The sequence below is a fragment of the Sprattus sprattus genome (assembly GCF_963457725.1).
Source record: "Sprattus sprattus genome assembly, chromosome: 4".
Lineage (NCBI taxonomy): Eukaryota > Metazoa > Chordata > Actinopteri > Clupeiformes > Clupeidae > Sprattus > Sprattus sprattus.
Genome location: NC_137923.1, coordinates 19,078,303 through 19,099,382, shown reverse-complemented (window position 1 = coordinate 19,099,382; position 21,080 = coordinate 19,078,303). Strand labels below are relative to the sequence as shown.

At 42.5% G+C, this 21,080-nt stretch overlaps 1 protein-coding gene across 3 annotated transcripts; it reads right to left on the bottom strand.

Moving 5' to 3' along the window:
* Positions 1-655: 655 nt before the first annotated feature.
* LOC308363904 (AP-1 complex subunit mu-1) lies at positions 656-19,673 on the bottom strand. 3 transcript variants are annotated; one of them, XM_080836815.1, is made up of 12 exons: positions 19,464-19,673; positions 15,187-15,343; positions 14,455-14,522; positions 13,866-13,996; positions 11,710-11,857; positions 10,992-11,160; positions 10,138-10,280; positions 9,811-9,882; positions 9,386-9,544; positions 9,127-9,252; positions 3,774-3,849; positions 656-1,785 (listed from the first exon to the last, which is right to left on the bottom strand). In XM_080836815.1, exons 1-12 carry the CDS (start codon positions 19,503-19,505, stop codon positions 1,763-1,765), a joined length of 1,314 nt encoding a protein of 437 aa, XP_080692941.1. In that variant the 5' UTR covers positions 19,506-19,673; the 3' UTR covers positions 656-1,762. The 3 variants fall into 3 exon arrangements, with proteins under 3 accessions (XP_080692941.1, XP_080692939.1, XP_080692940.1); XM_080836813.1 differs by having other exon boundaries at positions 9,811-9,885; positions 10,992-11,118; XM_080836814.1 differs by having other exon boundaries at positions 10,992-11,118.
* Positions 19,674-21,080: the final 1,407 nt, after the last annotated feature.

Here is a 21,080-nt window from a genome sequence, read left to right as displayed (position 1 = left end):
GGGTGAGATGGCGTAGCATTGGTCCGATGCTTGAGTCACTTCCTCCCGCACATTCCTTCTGCTTTAGCCAGGACAGTATTTAACAGGCAGGTGACATCAGAGGTCCGACGGCTCACACAACACTATTGTGGAGCGTTTAAAATAATAATAATAAAAAAGAGAGACTGGTAGAGCACCAATCACTGTTTTAACTCATAAATCTCCTGGAAATGTCAACTTTGAATCATGTTTGACGTGGAGTGGTTTGAAAGCCTTCTATGTAGCAGAGCGCAGGGTTAATGCCCAGACCTGCTGCAGGTGCATTGAGGCTACATTGTGTGAACCTCCCCCGTTTAAGCAGTATTAACACAGCCACATAAAATGGCTAGATTAAATAAGGGGACATTTCATTGGGAGTCAGGGGTAAAAAAGGTTGTTCACCATCAGGAAAAAGCTGTCCTACAGACTTCCTGTTTGACTGGCCAGCACTTATAAACACTGCAGCCATCAGAATCACTGAGATCCACAGAACCAGCGCCAAACAGCAGTAAGTTACAAGTCACACAGCCAGAGGAAAAATATACCAAGCACTGTCTGGTTAGCATCTCTACAACTCAAGTGCTTTAGCAACAGCATACGTACAGTTATGAACAAAGTCAACACAACGGAGACAAACTGTTTTGAAAAGAGGTACTTTATGATTTCCAAAGACAACCAACAGGTCAACTGTGAGAGATGTGGGAGAAGCTGATAGGAATTTTACTGACAGCATCGTCCCCAAAATGTCATTTACGGGCAGCTTTAAAAAGGGACATTACATAATGGCAACACATTGAACCTTATTTGTTTGGCTTTACTAAGGTTAGTTTCAGAAAACGTTCTCCATGGTTAAACACAGGAATGGCAACAAACATTACATGCAGGTCTACTGACAGGAGAAAAAGAGCTATCTTAAGCAAAGCGATAACCTGCTTTGACATGGCACCAAGAACAGACATTGGATAAACTGTATTATAAGTATAGACAGTCGTGCCGGCTCTTAGCCTTGCTGTAAAATGAAGGCTAAAACAGCAAAACTGGTTTGAACATTCATCTTCAATGCAGACCAATACTGAATTGGATATGGAGAAGAAAAAAAAAATACTCACACCAAAGATTTGTTTTTTAATTAAATAAAACATAAAACAATAATACTGAAACAATGACTAACACATGGAATATGGTTGAAAAAAAAAAACAGATTATTAAAAAATATATTCTACAATTGACCTTTCTATGGAACTGATGACAACTGAGTGTAATTGTGGAAATGACTTGTTGACCTCACTATATGGCGCTTACTGTGCTGCTAACATCTAGTCTAAAAAGTCTGTGTCATGTTTGTGACTAATATAACGTAACAGAGTTTTTTGGGCAAGCTACATCTTCCTTCTTTAACCGTCAAATAGTTTGTATAGTTCATTACCCATCTCCTCTCACCACCCACCTACTGTACTAGCATCACTGGCCTGCTAGTGGACTTTTTAGCAGGGATTTGTTTTGTTTGTTTGTTTTTTAAAAGTAAACCTCTTGTTTTGCATCGATTCAGAAATGAACATGATCTCTCTCTCTCTCTCTCTTGGTCTCTCTCTCACACACACACACACACACGCGCCGACACACACAGACACAGTAAAGACACTGATGGTCCGTCACAAACTGGGACTGGCGTCTTTCTCCCCCTCTTTCTCTCCGTTGAGGTCTCTTGATGATGGATAAGTGACAATGATCCACATTGCTCCCTTTACTGGGTCCTGAGCTGGTAATCTGCAAGCAGGAAAAGACGGAAATGGACTTGTTTAATTAAAAGGCCCAACGAGAGGAAATTGGGGGGGAAAAAAGACAAAGAAAAAGAAGAAGAAGCAGAAGCAAAGAATCTAATTGTGACAGCCGGGCGGCTCCACCCTGGACAGTGGGAGCGAGACAAAGTGGGAACTGCAGGAGAGGATGCGGACTCTGGAAAAGCAGGCACAGCCAGGGATTACACAACACACCGCACCGGAAGGAGCAGATTAATATTACTAGTCGAGACCAAATGAGATTAGTGCGGGTTCAGAGAATTAAATAGGGAGACAAAGGGCCAATCAGACAAACAGGCTGAGGCATACAGAACTTGTCATTTCCCTCCACTTTTATTAATGGTCACTTCAGGTGACAAGCAGTGCATTGACACTGGCTTTCCTGATTCAGTTTTTATAAGAATATTTCACACACTGGAGTGATTGTAGTTCTGCTGTTACAGCAGAGGACTACAGTGATGGTTCCCGTGTGTTTGAGGAGTGGTATGTCACTGATGAACGGTTTTTATGCCCCAAAGTAAAGTTAAATCTTGACTGGGCAACTGAGTCGTACCCTTGGCAAATGACGTTTCACAAGAGCGCAACGCGTTAATCAACTCCGCACCCACTCCACAGATCAGATCTGGGCATTTCAGGTGAACTGCGGAAAGCCACCAGGGGATTTCACTACTACAACTACAACTGTTGCCCCAGCACCTTCACCAGCACTGTAGAGGCTCCAGTGTAGGAGCTCACGGCTCTTCAACAACAGTACATCGAGAGAACCTTTTGATGAACAGAGATTTCCTCAGACGGTTTACCATGTCCGCTTTCACTTCAGCAACAGTGCAGCCTCACAGGAAACATCCCACCATTTCAAATTTCAACATCAAGAGTTTGTACTGCTGTAGGATTGCAAATTCTGGCATCGACTGGGTTTTGCAATAAGTCATTGCTTAAATGCTTGAAAGTGCTTTCGATCAGGTGTTTGGTTGATGTAAATTGTGATTGCTAACTACCCTGTTGTTAATCTCGTAACCTGTCTGTCACCTTCCCAAGGAACCTCTATGGCTGCAGGGCCAGCCCACAGCATGCACAGTAAGTGTAACACCTCCAGATCTTTAACTGGAAATACTTGCGTATTATCAAATGGTATCACTTTTTCAAAGTTATAATAGACTGGCCCCCTGGTGATTGTGCAACTTAGCTTTCTAAGCTTTTATGGCCATCGACCGAGTCAGAGCGCACCACCGATCAACGTCAACGCGGATAGTGAACTTGATACTACCACAGAAAATAATATTGGTTCACCCCCAGGTGTCAATACACTCCATATAATATTCCCCAAATACTCCAACTAATTGCTAACACTGTCTGCCTAATTCAAAGTGATCTGTATTCATTAACATCAGCACACAACCTGCATAGAATGCGTAGAATTGGAATCTTTGCCAAACAGCTTTTTCTACACTCAAAGCTATCCGAGCATCATGGCTTGAACCAGTCTGTGTTTGTTTGGGCAGCAATTCAATTCAATTAGAAACATAACTGTCCGACACCTTAGTTTTGATCTATTTTCAAGCAGTCTGTTCCATTTCTTCCTGTAAAGCTGTTCCAAAACCCACCCAATCAGTCCCAGGTTGTAGAACAATCTTCCCCTTAAAGTTTGTACTACTCCCCTCCCCCCAACACACTTTTAAATCAAGGCTTAGTGCACATTTCAATTCCTTAGTTTATCATGAGTCATGGAAAGTGCAAACTGTTTTATTGTATTTTTCATTAATTTATTTTCTCTCTTTCTATAGTTTTATATGTATTTTTTGTTCTTAATATTTTTTTTGTCTTCTTAATTTTCTATTCATGTACCTGCTCTCTCGTCCACGTTACTTTAATCATCCGACCTGTATACCTCTACGGTCAGCTATCGCCGTCTTGAATGTGCAAAAAGAATCCGACTTGGCAAATGTCTGTTCTTACCCCCATTCTGGGTGATGTACCGCACCCATGGCAAGGCCTGGTAGCCACTCTTCTCGATGATCTTCAGATAACGCACCTGCAAGAAGAAAAAGGCAGACAAACAAACAAAACAAACAGATTATTTGATTAACTTTGTAATAGAACACCAGAGCTGAGTCATGAAAAAACAAGTCAGTGTGCCAATAACCACCGCAACATGATCGACATTCCACACCCCATTTCAATGCTAGACTTTTCAACACACAGACAGTCATCCAAAACCAAGCAGTGGCCTGACGTTGGTATACTGTACAACACATACAAATTGTGGGCCTAAATTAAGATGCAAGCTGCCACTGACTGTTTGGGGCCATTGTAAGGCAAGAGGTCCTGCTCAAGTCAAACCATCTCTCCAACCACATTTGTGACTCTTTAAATAAACTTCCCACGCCCATAGCACAGTTGTCAAGGTCACACAGGTTTGTGTATGAGAAAAAGTTTCTATTTAAGTGCCTGTACATTAAATAAAGGCTACACGCACCAGCACACTTTGATATGCAAATTTGCGTGAGTGTATTGGTGTGTAAAAAAACCTTGAGGTTACGGGCAAGCACGTGCCTCAAACTACAACATTACAGCAGCAAGCAGGAACTGGGTAAAGAGGAGCGAGAGTATCGGAGCCTGGGAAAGTTAAAGTGTTCTTTACAGAGAGCAGCTGCAGATGAAGAAGTGGTTAAGATAGGCACAAAGATTGAGGAACTGGCACCTTCTGCCCTGTCGGTGACTATGTGTCATCCTCGTGCCCCCAACGGCCACATTGCATCACTTAATTGATTGATAGTGTCATTTAAAACAACAACAAGAAAGTGGAGCTTCTTCACAGGCTCATGAAAAGTGCCTCCACCACATTCCCAAAAACACCAAGTCTCCCATGTCCCTGGAGATGATTAAGCAAGAGCGCTGACATGAACTTAATGCCAAACACGGCACCAATGCTCTTGCCAGTAACTGCATACATAACATATTGAGCTTTATTTTCAAAACTGTGTTTGCTAGTGAGACTTAATTAGTATGCCAGTTTATCTTTAAAAGCTCTCTAGGCTACATGGATGGCACCACTTGAGACATTTTAGGAGGAGAGATTTTTTTCATGGTAAGAGAACCACTCCTGTCTCAAAAAGTGAAAATAGCCCGTTCACAACAAAATGGCAGCCAAGCAGAGGTCACTTTTATGCAGGTTAAAAATGATTCCCAGTGAAAACTGGTATTTACAATTAAGGTATGGCAGAACACTACTTTCCACACACACAAACACACATACACTCGCTTAACGCAAAGCTATCTTGCCAAGAGACTGATGATCGAGTGGCGTCTAGCCTGACAGAGGCCACCAGGCAGGCAGACAGACAGACAGTCAGGAGTCTAAAACTAACTGTAGACAGCTTCCATACTCCTGGCTCTGACAGATCCAAACAACACAGCCAGGAATTATGGGCTGGGATTAAGTGAAGAGTTTGTGTTGAGTTTGGAGGGCTGTTGGTCTTTTTATGGCATTTTATAGTTTGTATGTGCAATGGCCCGCTCTCTCTCTCTTTCTTTCTCTTTCAAATTCTCTTTCTCTCCCTCTGGCACGATAAGTGTAATATATGTGCTGCTTTTCTTGCAGTTCCCTCAGAAGCAGTAGTGTCTAGTGAACTGTAGGGCCGTACAAGCGTTCCGATGGTCGGTGCTGAACACCCTCTCATTACTGCTGTGGTGAGCATGCCCTGGTCCAAGGCCTGGTGAACTCCAGGGAGTCAGACAGCGAGACATTAACACAAGCTCGAGCTCACTTAACAGCGAGACATTAACACAAGCTCTGTCTCACTTAACAGCGAGACATTAACACAAGCTCGGCCTCACTTAACAGCGAGACATTAACACAAGCTCGGCCTCACTTAACAGATATAATCCAAGTACCTGGTAGAGAAAGGCCTGGGCCTGCAGTTGGTCCTGTGGCTGTAGTACCACATATACATGGGGCTGTGGTATTGCATGATTAACCGTACCAATCCACATCTAATTTTGTTCACATTTGAATTAGTTTGACTTCAGTTTCAGTAACCATTCTAACACAAAGAACAAAATAATGGGCTCCATCCATCATGGCAGAGACAAATAAAACCCTAAACCAAACCAAAAACAAACTATTAAGCGCTACAAACATTTCTGGTCGTCTGGAGAGTAGCCGCAGGTCCAAAGTACAGTGCTCCATCAGAAATTGTGGTCGGCTGCGCCAGACTGCCTTGTAAGCACCTGATCTGGGGCCAGCATGGGACTGCCTCCTGCCTCCTGCCATGGGGCATTCCCAATTAGAGCTGGCAGAATTAACATTGCGACTTTGGATCAGTGCGCCAGGGGCAGCCAGCCAGAGCACAATATATGAGTGAGTGTGTGTGTGTATATGTGTATATGTGTAAGTGTGTGTGTGTGTGTGTACTTCTGTGTGTCTGCATGTGTGCTTCTGTCTCTCTGTGTGTGTGTGTGTGTGTGTGTGTGTGTGTGTGTGTGTGTGTGTGTGTGTGTGTGTGTGTACGTCTGGGTGTCTACATGCGTGTTTCTGTTAGTGTGTGTTTGTCTGAATGTCTGCCTTGGGAGCATCAAACCCGTCGGCACAGACAGCCCGTCCACACACACACATTGGGGGGTGGAAGATTATCAAAAAGAGTCTTGGCGGTTTTGCTCCGGGTTCTTGGGCTCTTTGCTCTGAGGCTCTGCTGGTGTGTGTGAAAACGTCTGCCAGTCGCCGCGGCGACAGCGGAGCTGACCTTGGTGAACCCCAGCTCAGGCCTCACGATCTCCCGCTAAGCTGCGCTGCGCCAGTAATGACATGGTGAAAAATTACGGAAAGTTACGGACGTCTTATTTTTATTCATTTTTTGTTTTCTTCTTAAACCTCACTGGTGACCGCCAAAAAAGGCTCAGTGTGGTTGGAAGACTTGCGCTCAGTGCACCTGCCTTTCCAGTGGTGGAAGGTGGATGGAATGAAACGGGCAAGCAGTGGAAAATAAACACACAAGCACAGCAAAGAAACGAGTAAATAAACTAAATTAACAAAAATCGAACATCCTCATCTACACTACCTGCTACAATGTTTCAGAACACGACAGTTTACCACTGAACCGGAAAGTGTGGAAAAATGAAAGAAAGAAAAAGAAAGAGAGAGAAAGAAAAAGGCAAAGAAACATTATGAAAGTGTAGAGGGGGCGGGGGTGAAGAAGAGGAAATCAATTCCTAAATGGGTAAATCAGTGTCTTCATTCGATTAAAAAAGGACTGACTTTTTCATAACCCTGCCAAAAGTCCTCCCCATTTACAGGCAGATTGGATTAAAACAGTGGTTTTCTGCCCTTGATTTCCGTGTGGGCAGTTTTAATACAACTTATTACTCCACAAAGGAGGAAATTCTGCGCCCCTCCCTAGCTCATTCTCTCCTTAAAGCGAAGAGAAAATAAGATCACTTCAGACTAATTACCATTAAAAAAAAACAAATGCTGAGTTCAACAGGAACGCAGAGAGTGGACCCTGGTCACATACTGGATCTCCATATACTCCGTCTGCTGTGTTCATGTTCCACTAGACTGGTGACATCTGACACGCCATATACGAGTCAGGCCAACTAAATCCTGGATCTTAAGTTGTATCTTTAGTGCTATTCAATAAACAGTGCAAGTCAAAATATATTATTGTCTGAATAGTTGTAGTAAAGTTTTGCATGTCAGAGTTTGACATGCATGACAAATCTTTTGTGTGTGAGTTGTGCTCAAATTTGAATTCCCAATCTCACATTTGACAGGCTGGTGAGAGCAAACTCTGGGTTTGTGAGCATTAGCATCTGAGTGATTACAGCTAGGAGACAGGGTGTGCGTGCATACACACGTGCATGCACACACACACACACACACACACACACACACACACACACACACACACACACACACACACACACACGCTCTTGCTGACTGACAGAAATACCCACACAGACACACCAGCATGCATACACACTGACAGAAACACTGGCACACACCTACACACACGTACGCACAGACACACACACACGCCGTTTTGTGTTTGTCTTAAAAGTCACAAGGTCTGGAGGATCAACAAAAAGAGTCAGTAATCTGTCATCACTGATACATGTTCTGCTGGCTTTCCCACACACACCAATCAGAAACTATGAGCCCTTCTCGCTTTATGTGAATGTCCCAACGAAGACTCATGGATTCCGTGCGTGCCTGCAGCATTCACAAGCCAGTAGAGGAAATCTACAAACAAAACTCACACTGACCTGGGGTCTGCCTGACTTCAGTTAAGAACCTGCCAACAGTGTGTGTAATGCCCATCAACTCTACCTCAGTTTAACAGAGCATGTGTGTGTGTGTGTGTGTGTGCGCTTGTGTGAGGTGGAGGTGAGAACGTCAGGCTTGATTCCTGCCTCACAGCATAAAGCAGGAGTCAGTTGCCTGAGCCTGGGCTTGCTCTCCTCTCTTCTCTCTCACTCGCTCACCCAACCACCTGCTCTCTGCCAGATGTGGGTCAAGGGGGTCTTTACACATTCCCAGTTATATCCAAAACACACATATCTATTTACACATATTTACACATTATATCTGGCCCCTAATACGAGGTGCCGGGGGACACAAAACTGAATTGCATACATGCCTTTACAGTTGATCCATCACACAGGCACCAAGCAGGACCGCACACTGGAAGACCCCACATGTGGCTGAATTATATCTTCAGGGAGCTCTCAACATATAGCCTTAAGCCCAACGTCCTCAGCTTGAGAAATCTTGACAAGTAGAACGGAAAACATCCGCTTTGGTCAAAAAACCATGTCAATTTAAACTCTGTACCCTTGGATTTTTGAGTGGACTTCAACATCTTAAGGACACACTGTTGAAAACTGCACACTCAGTGTAATTTGAAACTCAGGATACATTGAAGTACTATCCCCACAGATTCTACAGCTGTGTAAAGGTTTCGCTCTGCAGAGCACCTGACAACATGAGCAGATCAATCACTCTGGCAGAAGCAATGGCGCCACCTACTGTTTTAGACGGGAAACAATGACTGAAAGTCCGTCGTGTTATACAATAGGAGTCAAAAAGTAAGCCTCAGTAGATTAACTGACGAGCACTGTGGTTTGGCACGGTCAAAGTTAGGGGTTTAAAACCTACTTTATTTAATTATTTATTTACCACAGAATGGACAAGTTTCATCCTGAGAAAACTGCCCTTTTACAGAATATTTCAGAGTTGGTTAAGGTCTGGACGTAGGTCCTACTGCATCTCAAAGTGTGGTTGAGAGGTGAAGGGGTGCAGTGAGTGACTGACCTGGATGCCAGAGGTGGTGAAGTAGGGGATCTCAAACTTCACACTGATGGGCGGCTTCCCCTCCTTATCCTCAGCCTCCACGCTGGGCAGGCCAAAGTGAGCCCGCATCAGGTACTCCTTCCCTCCCTGACACACACACACACACACACACACATAATGAACACATAAGTTCTGACTAATGACTCTGATCCATGTTAAGGGCCTACCCTCATGTCCAGAGAAAGACACAACAATTAAGTCTTAGCTGCACTCTACTCACAGGGAAGGACTTGATGGACCAGACAATCTCGCTTGCCTCGGGCACCCACTTCACACTGCCCACGGTGGTCTTGAACTTGGGCGAGTCGGCATCAGTGGGCACAGGAATGTGGATCTCAACGTTGTTGGCGGTCGAGCGCCTCTTAAACTGGCTTTTAGCCTGGGAGAAGACAGAGAAAAATAAAGCTTGAGATCATGTTAAAAACACAACATCCTTGAAGAACTTATTTAAGAAATCCACTGTTCTGAATGGGTGTGAGCTTGGCATTTAATAACAAGAAACAGTTGTGGACATGCAATTTAAGATAGCAATGATAAAAGGACCACAATGGAAGCTTTATGAATAGCTGTGGGCATGTTATTGAAGACACAAAAATGAACACGGCAGAGTGTCAGCTGAGCTAGGATGAACTGCTGAGGTTGTACCTTGATCATGTACTCGATTCTGCTGTGAGAGTGTTTTTCAATCACGGACTCGATCCAGATCAGGGGCTTTACCTGCTTTACCAACAAAAAAAGACCAACACTTGTACCATCATCATACGTGGTGAACTGCAACACAGATCTGAGGGGCCTATAGCTCGATCGCCACCTGTTGGTGATTGTCTCTCATTACAGGTGTCCATTCCACTGTTAACTTAATGATGGTGAGAACACAATTTCAACTCCAACTGATACAACACTACCACGTAATGCACATACATGCACACACAACATAGAACGAAGGCACTGAAGACAGATATCAACACTCACGTGCGTGTTGAGCCGGTACGACATGAGCTCGAACTCGCCGTCAGGAGGGATGAAGGAGATGGTTCGGTCGTTCTCAAAGCGAGACAGACGGACACACTGGTGAAACTTCACATCCTCCAGCTCCACAGATTTACTCTTACCACCTGGGCCACACAGACATACACACCGACCTCACAACCAGCAGTACCAGATCACTCCTATATGCCACTGAATCAGACACATAGCCCAAACCTTCGTTTTTATCTGTATATTGTCCTTGCTTGAGAGCCACAAACAACAGGAGTTACATTTCTTGTATTAGTTGACATATTTGGCCAATAAAGTTGGTTCTGATTCTGATTCAACCACCAATACTTCTGAATTACTACTTTGCCAAGCATCGTCACAGTGACTTTTTTGTGAAGCCACACGTTTGTTCAAGTGTTTCAGTTGGTACATTCTCCTTAAAAAAAGAGGTCTTTCCAACAGAAAGACAGACAGACCTCAACCTTCAGTATCGCTGCATTAAAACACTGCCAAGAAAGAGACACTGAAGTGATAAACCGTCCTTGAGTTAGACATTTTAGTTATGCCACGTGTGCTCCCTTCAGGCAGTGGCTGAGGTCAGTCTTAAGGTGAAGCCATGGCATAACACTATACAGTTATGTGCTGCAAAAGAACTCTTTATAACATCATAATGTCTACACAGCAGTAAAGGAACACCCCAGTCATTTTTATATGCACAAGATGATTAATGTCCACATTTCATTCCACTTATCTAAATGGCTTGTGCAATTGCCCTGAACGTGAGGCCGTATGCCTTCCGCTATCTCGATCATCTCTGCTAATGTGGAGGTGAATAGGGGAGAACTCACGGCCAGTGTTCTCAAAGAGAACCTTGTCATTCAGCCCCAGACGCAGCTCAGGCATGCCGGACAGGAACACGCGCATTTTGATGGAGCCCACGATCTCGCTGCGTAGCACGTTGCCATTGGCGCTCACCTGTGGAAAGAAAACAGCCAGCTCACTGCCCGCTACTTTAGCCTTATGGTTACGGTCTTTACCGCCATATAAAACACTGTCACAGAACTGTTCAATTGTGGCACAGTCGATGCCTGAGCATACTGATTCATGAATGCTGTTTACAGACACACGGTTTCTGACTTTGAAAGGGAGCTTCAAGGAGCACAAAAATAACTCATGTCCTGGTCCAGGAAAAACAGCCTCAAATAATTCCAATCTCCAATGACCTTTAAGTAGCACTTAAGTTGCTTAAAATAAGAGCAGGGCATACTGCAGAGTTGCATCACATTCAATATTTACATCTGAACACCCACTTGTTAGAGTCTCTTATGAATCAAGCCATTGTTAAGACAAACAGCCACTGAGCTATACATAGAAACGGCTAATATTAACAGCAGTCAGCAAAGTCCATGGAATTTACTCCCAAAATGATTGTTGTTTCCACTCACTCACAAGCACACGCAGACACACACATACACTTAGAGAGACTCAAACACACACAGAACCAGTCTGAGAAACAGGAAAGATGCCATCCAAGAAAAGCAGGCTTTCTAAAAACAGCCTTCCTACCAGTAGGTTCACCGACTCGATGACGTCCAGGAACACCTCGTTCTTCCTGTACTTGATGCCCTCTGACCTCCAGGAGACAGCGTTGGTAACGGTCGCCGGGGGGCGGGGAGCCCCCGTGTCCAGCTTGTGCCCCTCCTGAGTAATGTATCTGAACACATATACACACACAAATACACATAAATACACACACACACACACACACACACACACACACACACACACACACACACAGATTCACACAAACAGTTAGACCGATGAACACAGACACACACATATACCCACAGACAGTGAGAAACCAAAAAAAGAGTCGTGACCAAAAGAAGTTGAGACTGCTGACCAGACACATTGACAATGACAGGCCTCCAGCTGACACCATGACTAACTGTAGAAAGTTGGCAATCAGAGAAACTACCCTTGCAACTGACTTCTCTTCACTGGAAGGGCAATGTTTGGAGCAAGAGGAAGTAAGCCAGGATGCCTCACACCACTGAAGCTACAATAGGGCAGTACACAAACAGCTTCAAACATAAAATACCGCTGTGAGTCAATGTTCCCTGTTGGCTCATGTGCAACACAACAACATGTAGTTAATCTCTGAGCATGTACCTGCTTTAAAGAATATTTTATATTTCCCCCCTATACAGTGCCACTTGAAAGTATGTGAACGCCTTGAGCACTTGAGTCAAGCAGGTAACAGATTCGGTGAAACATATTTGGGTGCTTAATTAGTCAATTAAGCCAACCAATCAACTGAGACAGGTAGGGCAACTTAAAATGAATAGAGAGAGGAACCAACCAAACTACTGTAGTGCCAAGGTGTACCCACATAGATCAACAATGCCGAGAGGAAACGAGATATCCGAGAACATCAGGAAGAAGGTACTGACAGCCCATCAGTCTTGGGAAAGCTATAAGACCATCTCCAAAAGATTCCACCTCCATCCATCCATCCACGACAAATCATTTACAAATGGAGGGCATTCAACATGACCGCATCTCTGCCTAGAGGTGGACGCCCATCAAGACCATCACCAAGAAGCACCAGAAGAAGAATAAATCAGGTAAAAGTCAACCCACACACCACCTCTACAGAGTTTCGGATCTCTCTGGCAGCATCTAGGTGTAAATGTACATGGGTCTACAATCAGACGAAAATTGTTGGTTTTGATCGTGATCAAATAATTTTATCCCGGACTCATCTGTCAAAAGAAGGGACTTCCAGAAGGCCTTTGGTTTATCCAAGTACTCTCTGGCAAAGTTGAAACGGGCAGTTTTGTTCTTTCTTGAGAGCAGAGGCTTCCTTCTAGCAACCCCTATCATGAATGTTATGTCTATTCCATTTTCGTCTGATTGTAGACGCATGTAAATTATTTCTCTTACAGTGGATGGATGGAGCTAGAATCTTTTGGAGAGGGTCTTATAGCTTTCCCCAGACTGAGGGGGTGTCAGTACCTTCTTCCTGATGTTCTCAGATACCTCGTTTCCTCTTGGCATTGTTGGTCTGTGTGGGTACACCTTGGCACTACAGTAGTTTGGTTGGTTTCCTCTCTCTTTTAATCTGTGTTGCCAACCCTTTTCATAAGGATGTCTCAGTTGATTGGTTTGCTTAATTGACTAATTAAGCACCCAAATATGTTTCACCGAATTTGTTACCTGCTTGACTTTACCCATGCAGCTGGGGGTTCACTTACTTTTGAAAATACACTAATTCCATGTTTCATGTAGTTTTTTGGCTACTCAAACAATTCCCTCTAAACAAGTACATGCAAATGATAAACATAAACCTGACATTTCATCTATGGGAAATTGGTGATGGAAAAAAATGAAAAATCATGGTAAAACAACAGAAAACTCTTAAGTGCTCAAGGGGTTCACATACTTTCAAGTGGCACTGTATATGTATCCTTATCCTAGACTATAATGGCTATTTGCTCTTATCTGTTGGATTACATTTTTTTTAATCTTTCGCCAATCAGTATTCACTTATTCTTACAGCGCTGAGTCTCGTTCTCATTTATTTCCTCTTTCTGCTCTGGCCATTGGTGCACAAGACTGAACCGACTCTGTTGCTCCTGCTATGTAGCTACAGTAGCAGAGCTCATTATAAATATCTCAGTGGTATGAAGTCTGAATGTGCCATGGTCACTGCCACTTACTCCTGCAGGATCTTGCTGTCTGTGGTCTGTGGGTAGCCAAAGTCCATTAGCTCGTCCAGCAGCTCGTAGATGATGACAAAGTTGTCCCTGATGCTCTCCTCCTCCAGCTCCTTAAAGTACTCCGAGAACACCTGAACATGACACAATAGCAGAAGTAGTGAGAACACAAAAACATTCCACATACTTCTAATGATGAGGCCAAATGTCTGAAAGCACAGGACAAGGAGAGGTATTCCTGGTGGTATAGGCAGAACGAGACTGAGCCAAAGTTATTAATGAGACAGGATGTGTTATGCCTGTGGTCCCCAAAGATTGAGTCATTCACATATTACCTCCAATTTAAGTTTTAACAAAAAAAATATCATATGTTATCAGTATAAATTAGGCTATAAACTCATCACCAAATAGTTTAGTTATAGGCTACTATGCTGCAAGAGTTCTGCTATTCACAATTTGACCTGTAGTTGCACCGCACTTTGTGAATCACTGGGTTATGCATAGTCCAACAATACATTGTTCGAACAACTGTCACCAAAACATTAACTGATGATTTAGCTGGTATGAGAAAACCTTTAGATGATTTGCATACCTGCACAATCTTGTAGAGGAAGGAGAAGACCAGCGAAACACACGCATTTTTCTTTGATGTAGCAACAACTGGTGATATATTGGTCAAGGAAAAAAGTCTTTAGGAACAAGGAAACTATAACTCTGGACAAAGATAGTCTTTCAATTAATCAGGACCTGCACAGTCACACAGTTAATTTGAACCCGGTTATTGAGTGGATGTGTGAGGGGGGTTCGGTGGTATGGAAGCTTCTCAAAGGAAAACAAGGAGGGAAAAAACACATGACCATTGAATCACAGGGTACAGGGCCATACATCAGTGTCCTCAGTGAGTGTGTGTGTGTGTGTGTGTGTGTGTGTGTGTGTGTGTGTGTGTGTGTGTGTGTGTGTGTGTGTGTGTGTGTGTGTGTGTGTGTGTGTGTGTGTGTGTGCGTGCGTAGGTTATTCTGTATGTGTGTATCTGCATGTATGTACGTATGTATATGTACATCTATATTGTGTGTCTGTGTGTGTGTGTGTGTGTGTGTGTGTGTGTGTGTGTGTGTGTGTGTGTGTGTTGTGTTTGTGTGTTTGTGTGTTTGTTTGTGTGTTTGTGTGTGAATGAGGATTAGAGAAACATAATGTATTATGAGGTTGAATAAAACATTGAAGTAATGGCTTTAATGTGTGTGTGTGTGTGTGTGTGTGTGTGTGTGTGTGTGTGTGTGTGTGTGTGTGTAGTAGTAGTAGAGCACCAGCCGTATGGGAAGGATACGGTAGAGATTGTTGTGCTTGATCCACATGAAGCGCACTGCTCCGTGGGCCAGGATGGGTGACAGCGTGCCCTCCTCCTCCTTATCCATCAGCAGGGTCATGAAGTGCTCGATCTCAGACATGTCCACATCACCGCGGTAGTTACGGCAGATCAGCACCTACACACAGGAACAAGGCTGTTGCTTTAGCGCTGTGAGACACAAAACACTTCTTCTACCTTCCTCTCAACTCTTAACCTACTATCTACAGACAAAAGCCTAGATCTTCAGTACTTCACTCATATGACACAAAAAAGCTAACTTGTAGCACCTACTGACTTTTTGTCACATAAACATGTGGATAAAAGGCAGAAGAGTAAACCCTCAAGGCCTAATGATAAAGAGAATGGTTTATTCTAGGTGGAATACATTTTTCATCATCAAAATCTTGACCATGCAGCTGGGAAGCACAGACCTTATTAAAAATCAAAAAAGGTGAAAGCAGGCATCTGTTCTATAGTAACTGCTAGCCTTTTTAACACTCTTTATTCCCCACTCCCCGACTTTAGACCCTCAACAAAGTCAAATATGACAATGTGAAGACATATTTCCCCCCTAAAGTCATATGGAAGCTTACTTTGACAAAAATGTATTTCCCAGCCAAGAAAAGAGTTTCATAGTGGCCCTTTATCACATTCTTGCTACACAAAAGTGCAAAACAGCCACTCAAAGGTCATGCAGTCACAAAAGTAACAGAAAAAAATCAGATGTAGGCTCGTTTCAACATCTTTTCAATTAATATGTTTAAGAACAACGGAGTACTAATCTAAATCTTCCATAAGAGTTTCCCACACATGAAACCAAAGGTTATACCTCTGTCACAGCTCTGTGCCTGCAGTCATAGGAACCAAAATCCCAAACCAAGAATGTACAGCTTAACAGCTTAGTCTCCACACAAACCTATGTAGCCTCCAGCCTCAGAATTTTTTTCATACATTAACTTCACTCCTGTACAGTAGTTAAGCACAATGTTAAAAGATAGTTTCTCAAACAAGTGTAGAACTATGACATGTACTGGCCACATGAAATTACTTGGTTTTACTTCATATAGAGGAAAGAATACCATATGATTATTATTGGAGTGGCTATGGGGGCTGGCAATTGACACTTGGTATGTAGCTGCAACTACTGCTGCTAATTTGTCAGGCCATTAAATATCAGTCAGTTTATTTACTGAAGATGTCTGACTTGCCTATTAAAAAACGGGCTAAGAAATAGCCTATATCTGCTTTTGTGTCTCTTTTTCGACCTCGAAGACACTAAACTGGCATTAGTTAGAGGAAAAACAGCCATGTTTGTGCTCAAAAAAGTTGTGAGATGGCTTGGAATGATGATAGGGAAGTTCATGTTCTTAAGACATCAAAATAACGGATGAGTGCTGTATTCGGCATGTTTATAGTAGTAGTAGGCATACAAGGACAGATAGAAGCTGTAGAGATAGACAGGCAGAAGCTGTAGAGAACATCATAGAGATAGAGGATTATGCGCTGTATTTCTGATTTAAACTGAACCTTAATATTGGACACCTACACAATGTCCCGTCACAACAAGGCCCTAACCTTGACCCATTTTTCCTCGTCAAGACAGCAAGAATCTTTAAAAAGAAAAATGCAAAAAATCCTGCAAATCCTGTAACTGTGGACATTGGTGAAATTCCAAACTAAGGATAGTTGACCAAGGCTGAAACAAACTCAGCTTGAAACAAACTTCCCCAAAACACAACCCCCAATCCCCCCCTGTTGAACAGCGTCAAAACCATGCATCATTAGGAACATATGCAATACCACTACCATGTGACAAAACCAGATTACTCCTCTTTCTATTTTTTTATGAAGCATAGTGATGACAGTCTCACTAAAGCAGGCGCTTTAAGGCACTGTTTTATGGTACTGTGAAAGACATGTATTGCTCTCGGGATAAACCTGATACTATGGTAAAAGACTGAACTGACAGTAAAGAAATGTGTCTAAACAGCATTTCCCATCATACCCTAAAACCAGATTGTTGGTGAACTCTTCTGATTCTGCATGCCATGCAGAGATGATTTAGCGTCTCCCTCCCCCCTAATTAAACCCAGTGACCCCATTTACACTTGCTATCAGTTTGTGTAAAAGTAACCAAAAGGCATGGCGTTGTCTGGCCACAGTGGCAATGTACCCAATACTGACAATATATAAATGCATCTGGTTCTTCAGGCCACCTATACAATCTTTGTTCACTCCAAAAATACTTATGCCAGTTACCAGTGCACTGCTTGACAATTAATATGAGAGAAATGCACATGGGTTATGAAAGTTGAAGTAGGCTACTATTTGTCCCCTAAGCCTAAGGAGTCAATGATGATAACTACCTTATGGATCTTAGAATACTGCATTATGTATGTGCACTGTTCCAGTTGTGGAACCGAATTTACATGCCATGTTAGTAACTCTTATACTTGCTGAAAGCTACAATCTGTCGTTTGGCCAGTACTTTTGGCCCCATATACAGATGAATGTATCTCACGCCTAGAGTACATTGCATTTACACTCAACCACAAAAAACAACAACAACATTGCATCCTGACCTGCTTTCTTACCACACACACAAGGAATAACAAATGCCCATGCAGCATCTGAGCATTAGGTGTGCCAAAACAGGCCAATACTGCGTTTCCCACAAATGTCGTTGAGCTACCATTCAGTGCGTGCACATGATGGCAGTACTCCGATCAGATCCGATTCTCTCCATGGGGTCTCCATGGGGGGTTAACTGCGTTATCTTAAAGCACATGGCAGCGACAAATCCAGATCTTGGCCGCGTCAGTTCAAATCAAATGCGGAATGTTTACATCTGCTACCGTTGATTATACAGTAAATACGTTGTGAAATTAAACAAAAACACACCACAGTTAAAGTAGTATTAGTGTTGATTGATTCACATCGATATGAATGGATTACATGACTAACGACTGGTGGAAAAGTGATATGAAAATATCTGTTCACTGAATTAGCGCTTTCTGTCCAAAACAGTTGCGTTCCAGTTTCAAAGTTTCAGTATTTCAACGTGAATGAGAGGGAGCACAAGAACTGAGCATCTAGCAGCGATTATCATATCGTAGACATATATGATGCATGTATATGTCTGTGGGCAGGATCTCAAGCACGTGCAAAAGTTGTTGTTGTCCAATTGGAATCTAGATTCTAAAGACACATGCGTGCCTAGTTCGATTCCTAGCCAATCAGATCGTGTATCCAGGGGTTTACATCGGAGTCCAGTCGGACTCAAGTCGGACACAGGAAATCTAGATTTGGGGAGACACATGAATCGGATCTTCGATTTAAATCGGACTGAAATCGGAAACTGGACACATGTGTCCGCACTGACTGTTGTAACCATTAAGGTCTCTCTATTACTTAACTACGATATCGATAGTTGTTTGACGATGCTTTTGAGAAACGCATCCCTGATTACCTGTTATAAGAATGATCTCCTCTGAAAAAGACTCAACGCCCTAAATATAATCAAAAAAGTCGAACTTGTATTTTTGTAACGGTTACGGCAAATGCCTGGTCTTTCTGTCGGGTGTGCACCAATTAATTCAGCATGATCTAGCTAGCTATCTAACTAACTAGCTATCTGGCTAGTAGCTGAGTAACTGACGTTACATGCCGTTCTAGTGATATTGACACATAACAAAATCCACTCACTTCCATTATATTTATTAATTATTGATAAATACAAAGACATATTGCTGCCCAGTTAACTTGACCTAGGTGAATACCACCTGCCTGGATATAAGCAGTGGAGGTGATAGTCAGTAATTACACAGTACCGTAAGCGGAATAGCTACGTTGGCAGTGTCAACACAACCCTAAACCGATACCTACCTAGCATGCTAGTTTACGTCAACGTCAGCTATCCCATATGTGCTATTATAGCATTTGTAATGCACGTAGATGGGCGTATCTTTAAGTTAACTAACACAGCATCAAAATAGCTCTGGTGTATAAATGACAGGTAAGTGCAATCAGAATAGCAACACCTGCATGTCTAACCCGATAAAGGCAACATTGTAATAGTCTAGAAAATAGTACACTATGCAAGTCATACACATCAGTGTTGTTACTGACTGCCCAGAACATAAACGAAGAAAACACGGATAGCTACCTAGCTATATCTATCCATTCCACTTGTTTGTGTTAGCTAGTTAGCTAGCGATATGTACCAGTAGCTTCTTGACAACGTTCCGTTATCTTACCTTGCCTTTAAGATCTAACACGTATACGGCACTTGCCGACATCTTGGGGTTCTTCGATCGCTTCTTGACGAAGCGATTATAATAGCCTTGTTTAATAATATCCTGCTTTATATACCAAATATATCGCTAAATGGGAACATCGAAGTGTTTCTCAAATATTTTAACCCCGAAAATCTCGTTTTCCCTCAATGAGGAAAGAGATTCAATGTAACCGGTTTTCTTCGGCTGACATTCGCAGGTATTATCAACCAAATGCCTCAATACTGCCTTCCATCGTTTTGGAGTAAAAAGTGCATGTATACGACAAAAAGTTTTGAATTGGTATCAGCCCATTGATGAGTTGTCTGGCCTTCTACAGAGGGCAACAGAGTGAGCCACTTCTGCGTCATGTTTATAGTCGAGTATAGACTAAACTGGCTGATTATGATGACCTGACTGGTCTAGATCTACCATTAGACTGTACCTGCATCCTGCAGTCAATCGTTTCACCGTAAGGACATTTAATAGGGCCTGAGGAGTACAGCATTTAAGTTGACATCTCGAGCTCTAGATACTGATGTGGGAATTTGACAAATGGTGCAGTTTAACTCTAGTATGAAGACAGCAACAGAGGAAACTCTTGGCTACAAGGTGTAGTTTTTGCTCCAACCACAAGATGTCCTCAAACACTTCTGCCTTGCAAACATGCACTTCACAGTAGGCCATAAGAAATCTCTTGTTGCATATTTCATTGTGGTTATTATAAGGTAGCCTACCTGTCAGGCGCACAAGTCAATTTGACACGTTACTTAAACGTCTATGATTGCCATTTAATTCAATTTTAATTCAACTTTATTTATAAAGCGCCATAACAATACAATTGTCTCTATGCGCTTTAGTGGTGTGTCTATTGGTATGGGAAATCAATGTCAGATCAAGTGCATGTGGACACCCTGTATGGTCATGACAGCTAAAAAGCAGATGTTTGACATGTGACATCAGAACACAAAACTTCTGATTTGTCATTTTACCTCCATAGCCCTGTCCCTGCATGTCGTTTGCTGATAGAGGATCTAGGCTACGTCCTGTGCTTGAGATACCACCATAAGCTATCTGCCTTACCTCTTAAGGGTTCATTTTGAGGACCAATATATTTTACTGACAATAGCAGGGCAACTTTTTCCAAAACAGAAAACAAACTCAACCCATATGACAAGGAAATCATAAATACATGATAAAGACCATAGGCCATATTATCCACAGTGTCTGGATTTGTTTTTAGTTCTCAGATTCATTTTGTGTTTTGTTTTTGTTTTATTTTGCTTTTTTTTGGGAGGGGGGACTCTTTCTCTATCTTATTTATGTAAACATTTGCCAGATTGAAGTTGAATCAATAGAACAAAATTAATAAAGAGAAGAAGAGATTAATCAAACATGGTGGTGGGATTTTGTGTACAGTTTCTATTTATCGGCAGATAAAACATGTATGAACCTGTTGTGAAACAATTAAACAACTAAACAAATATGTATATACTATATTTTAAATATTATGGTAAAAAATGAATGCAGAAGTACAGGAAATACTACAAAAATATCAGCTGAATCTTAGTGAAAGTCGTTTTCTCATTACTGTAGTAC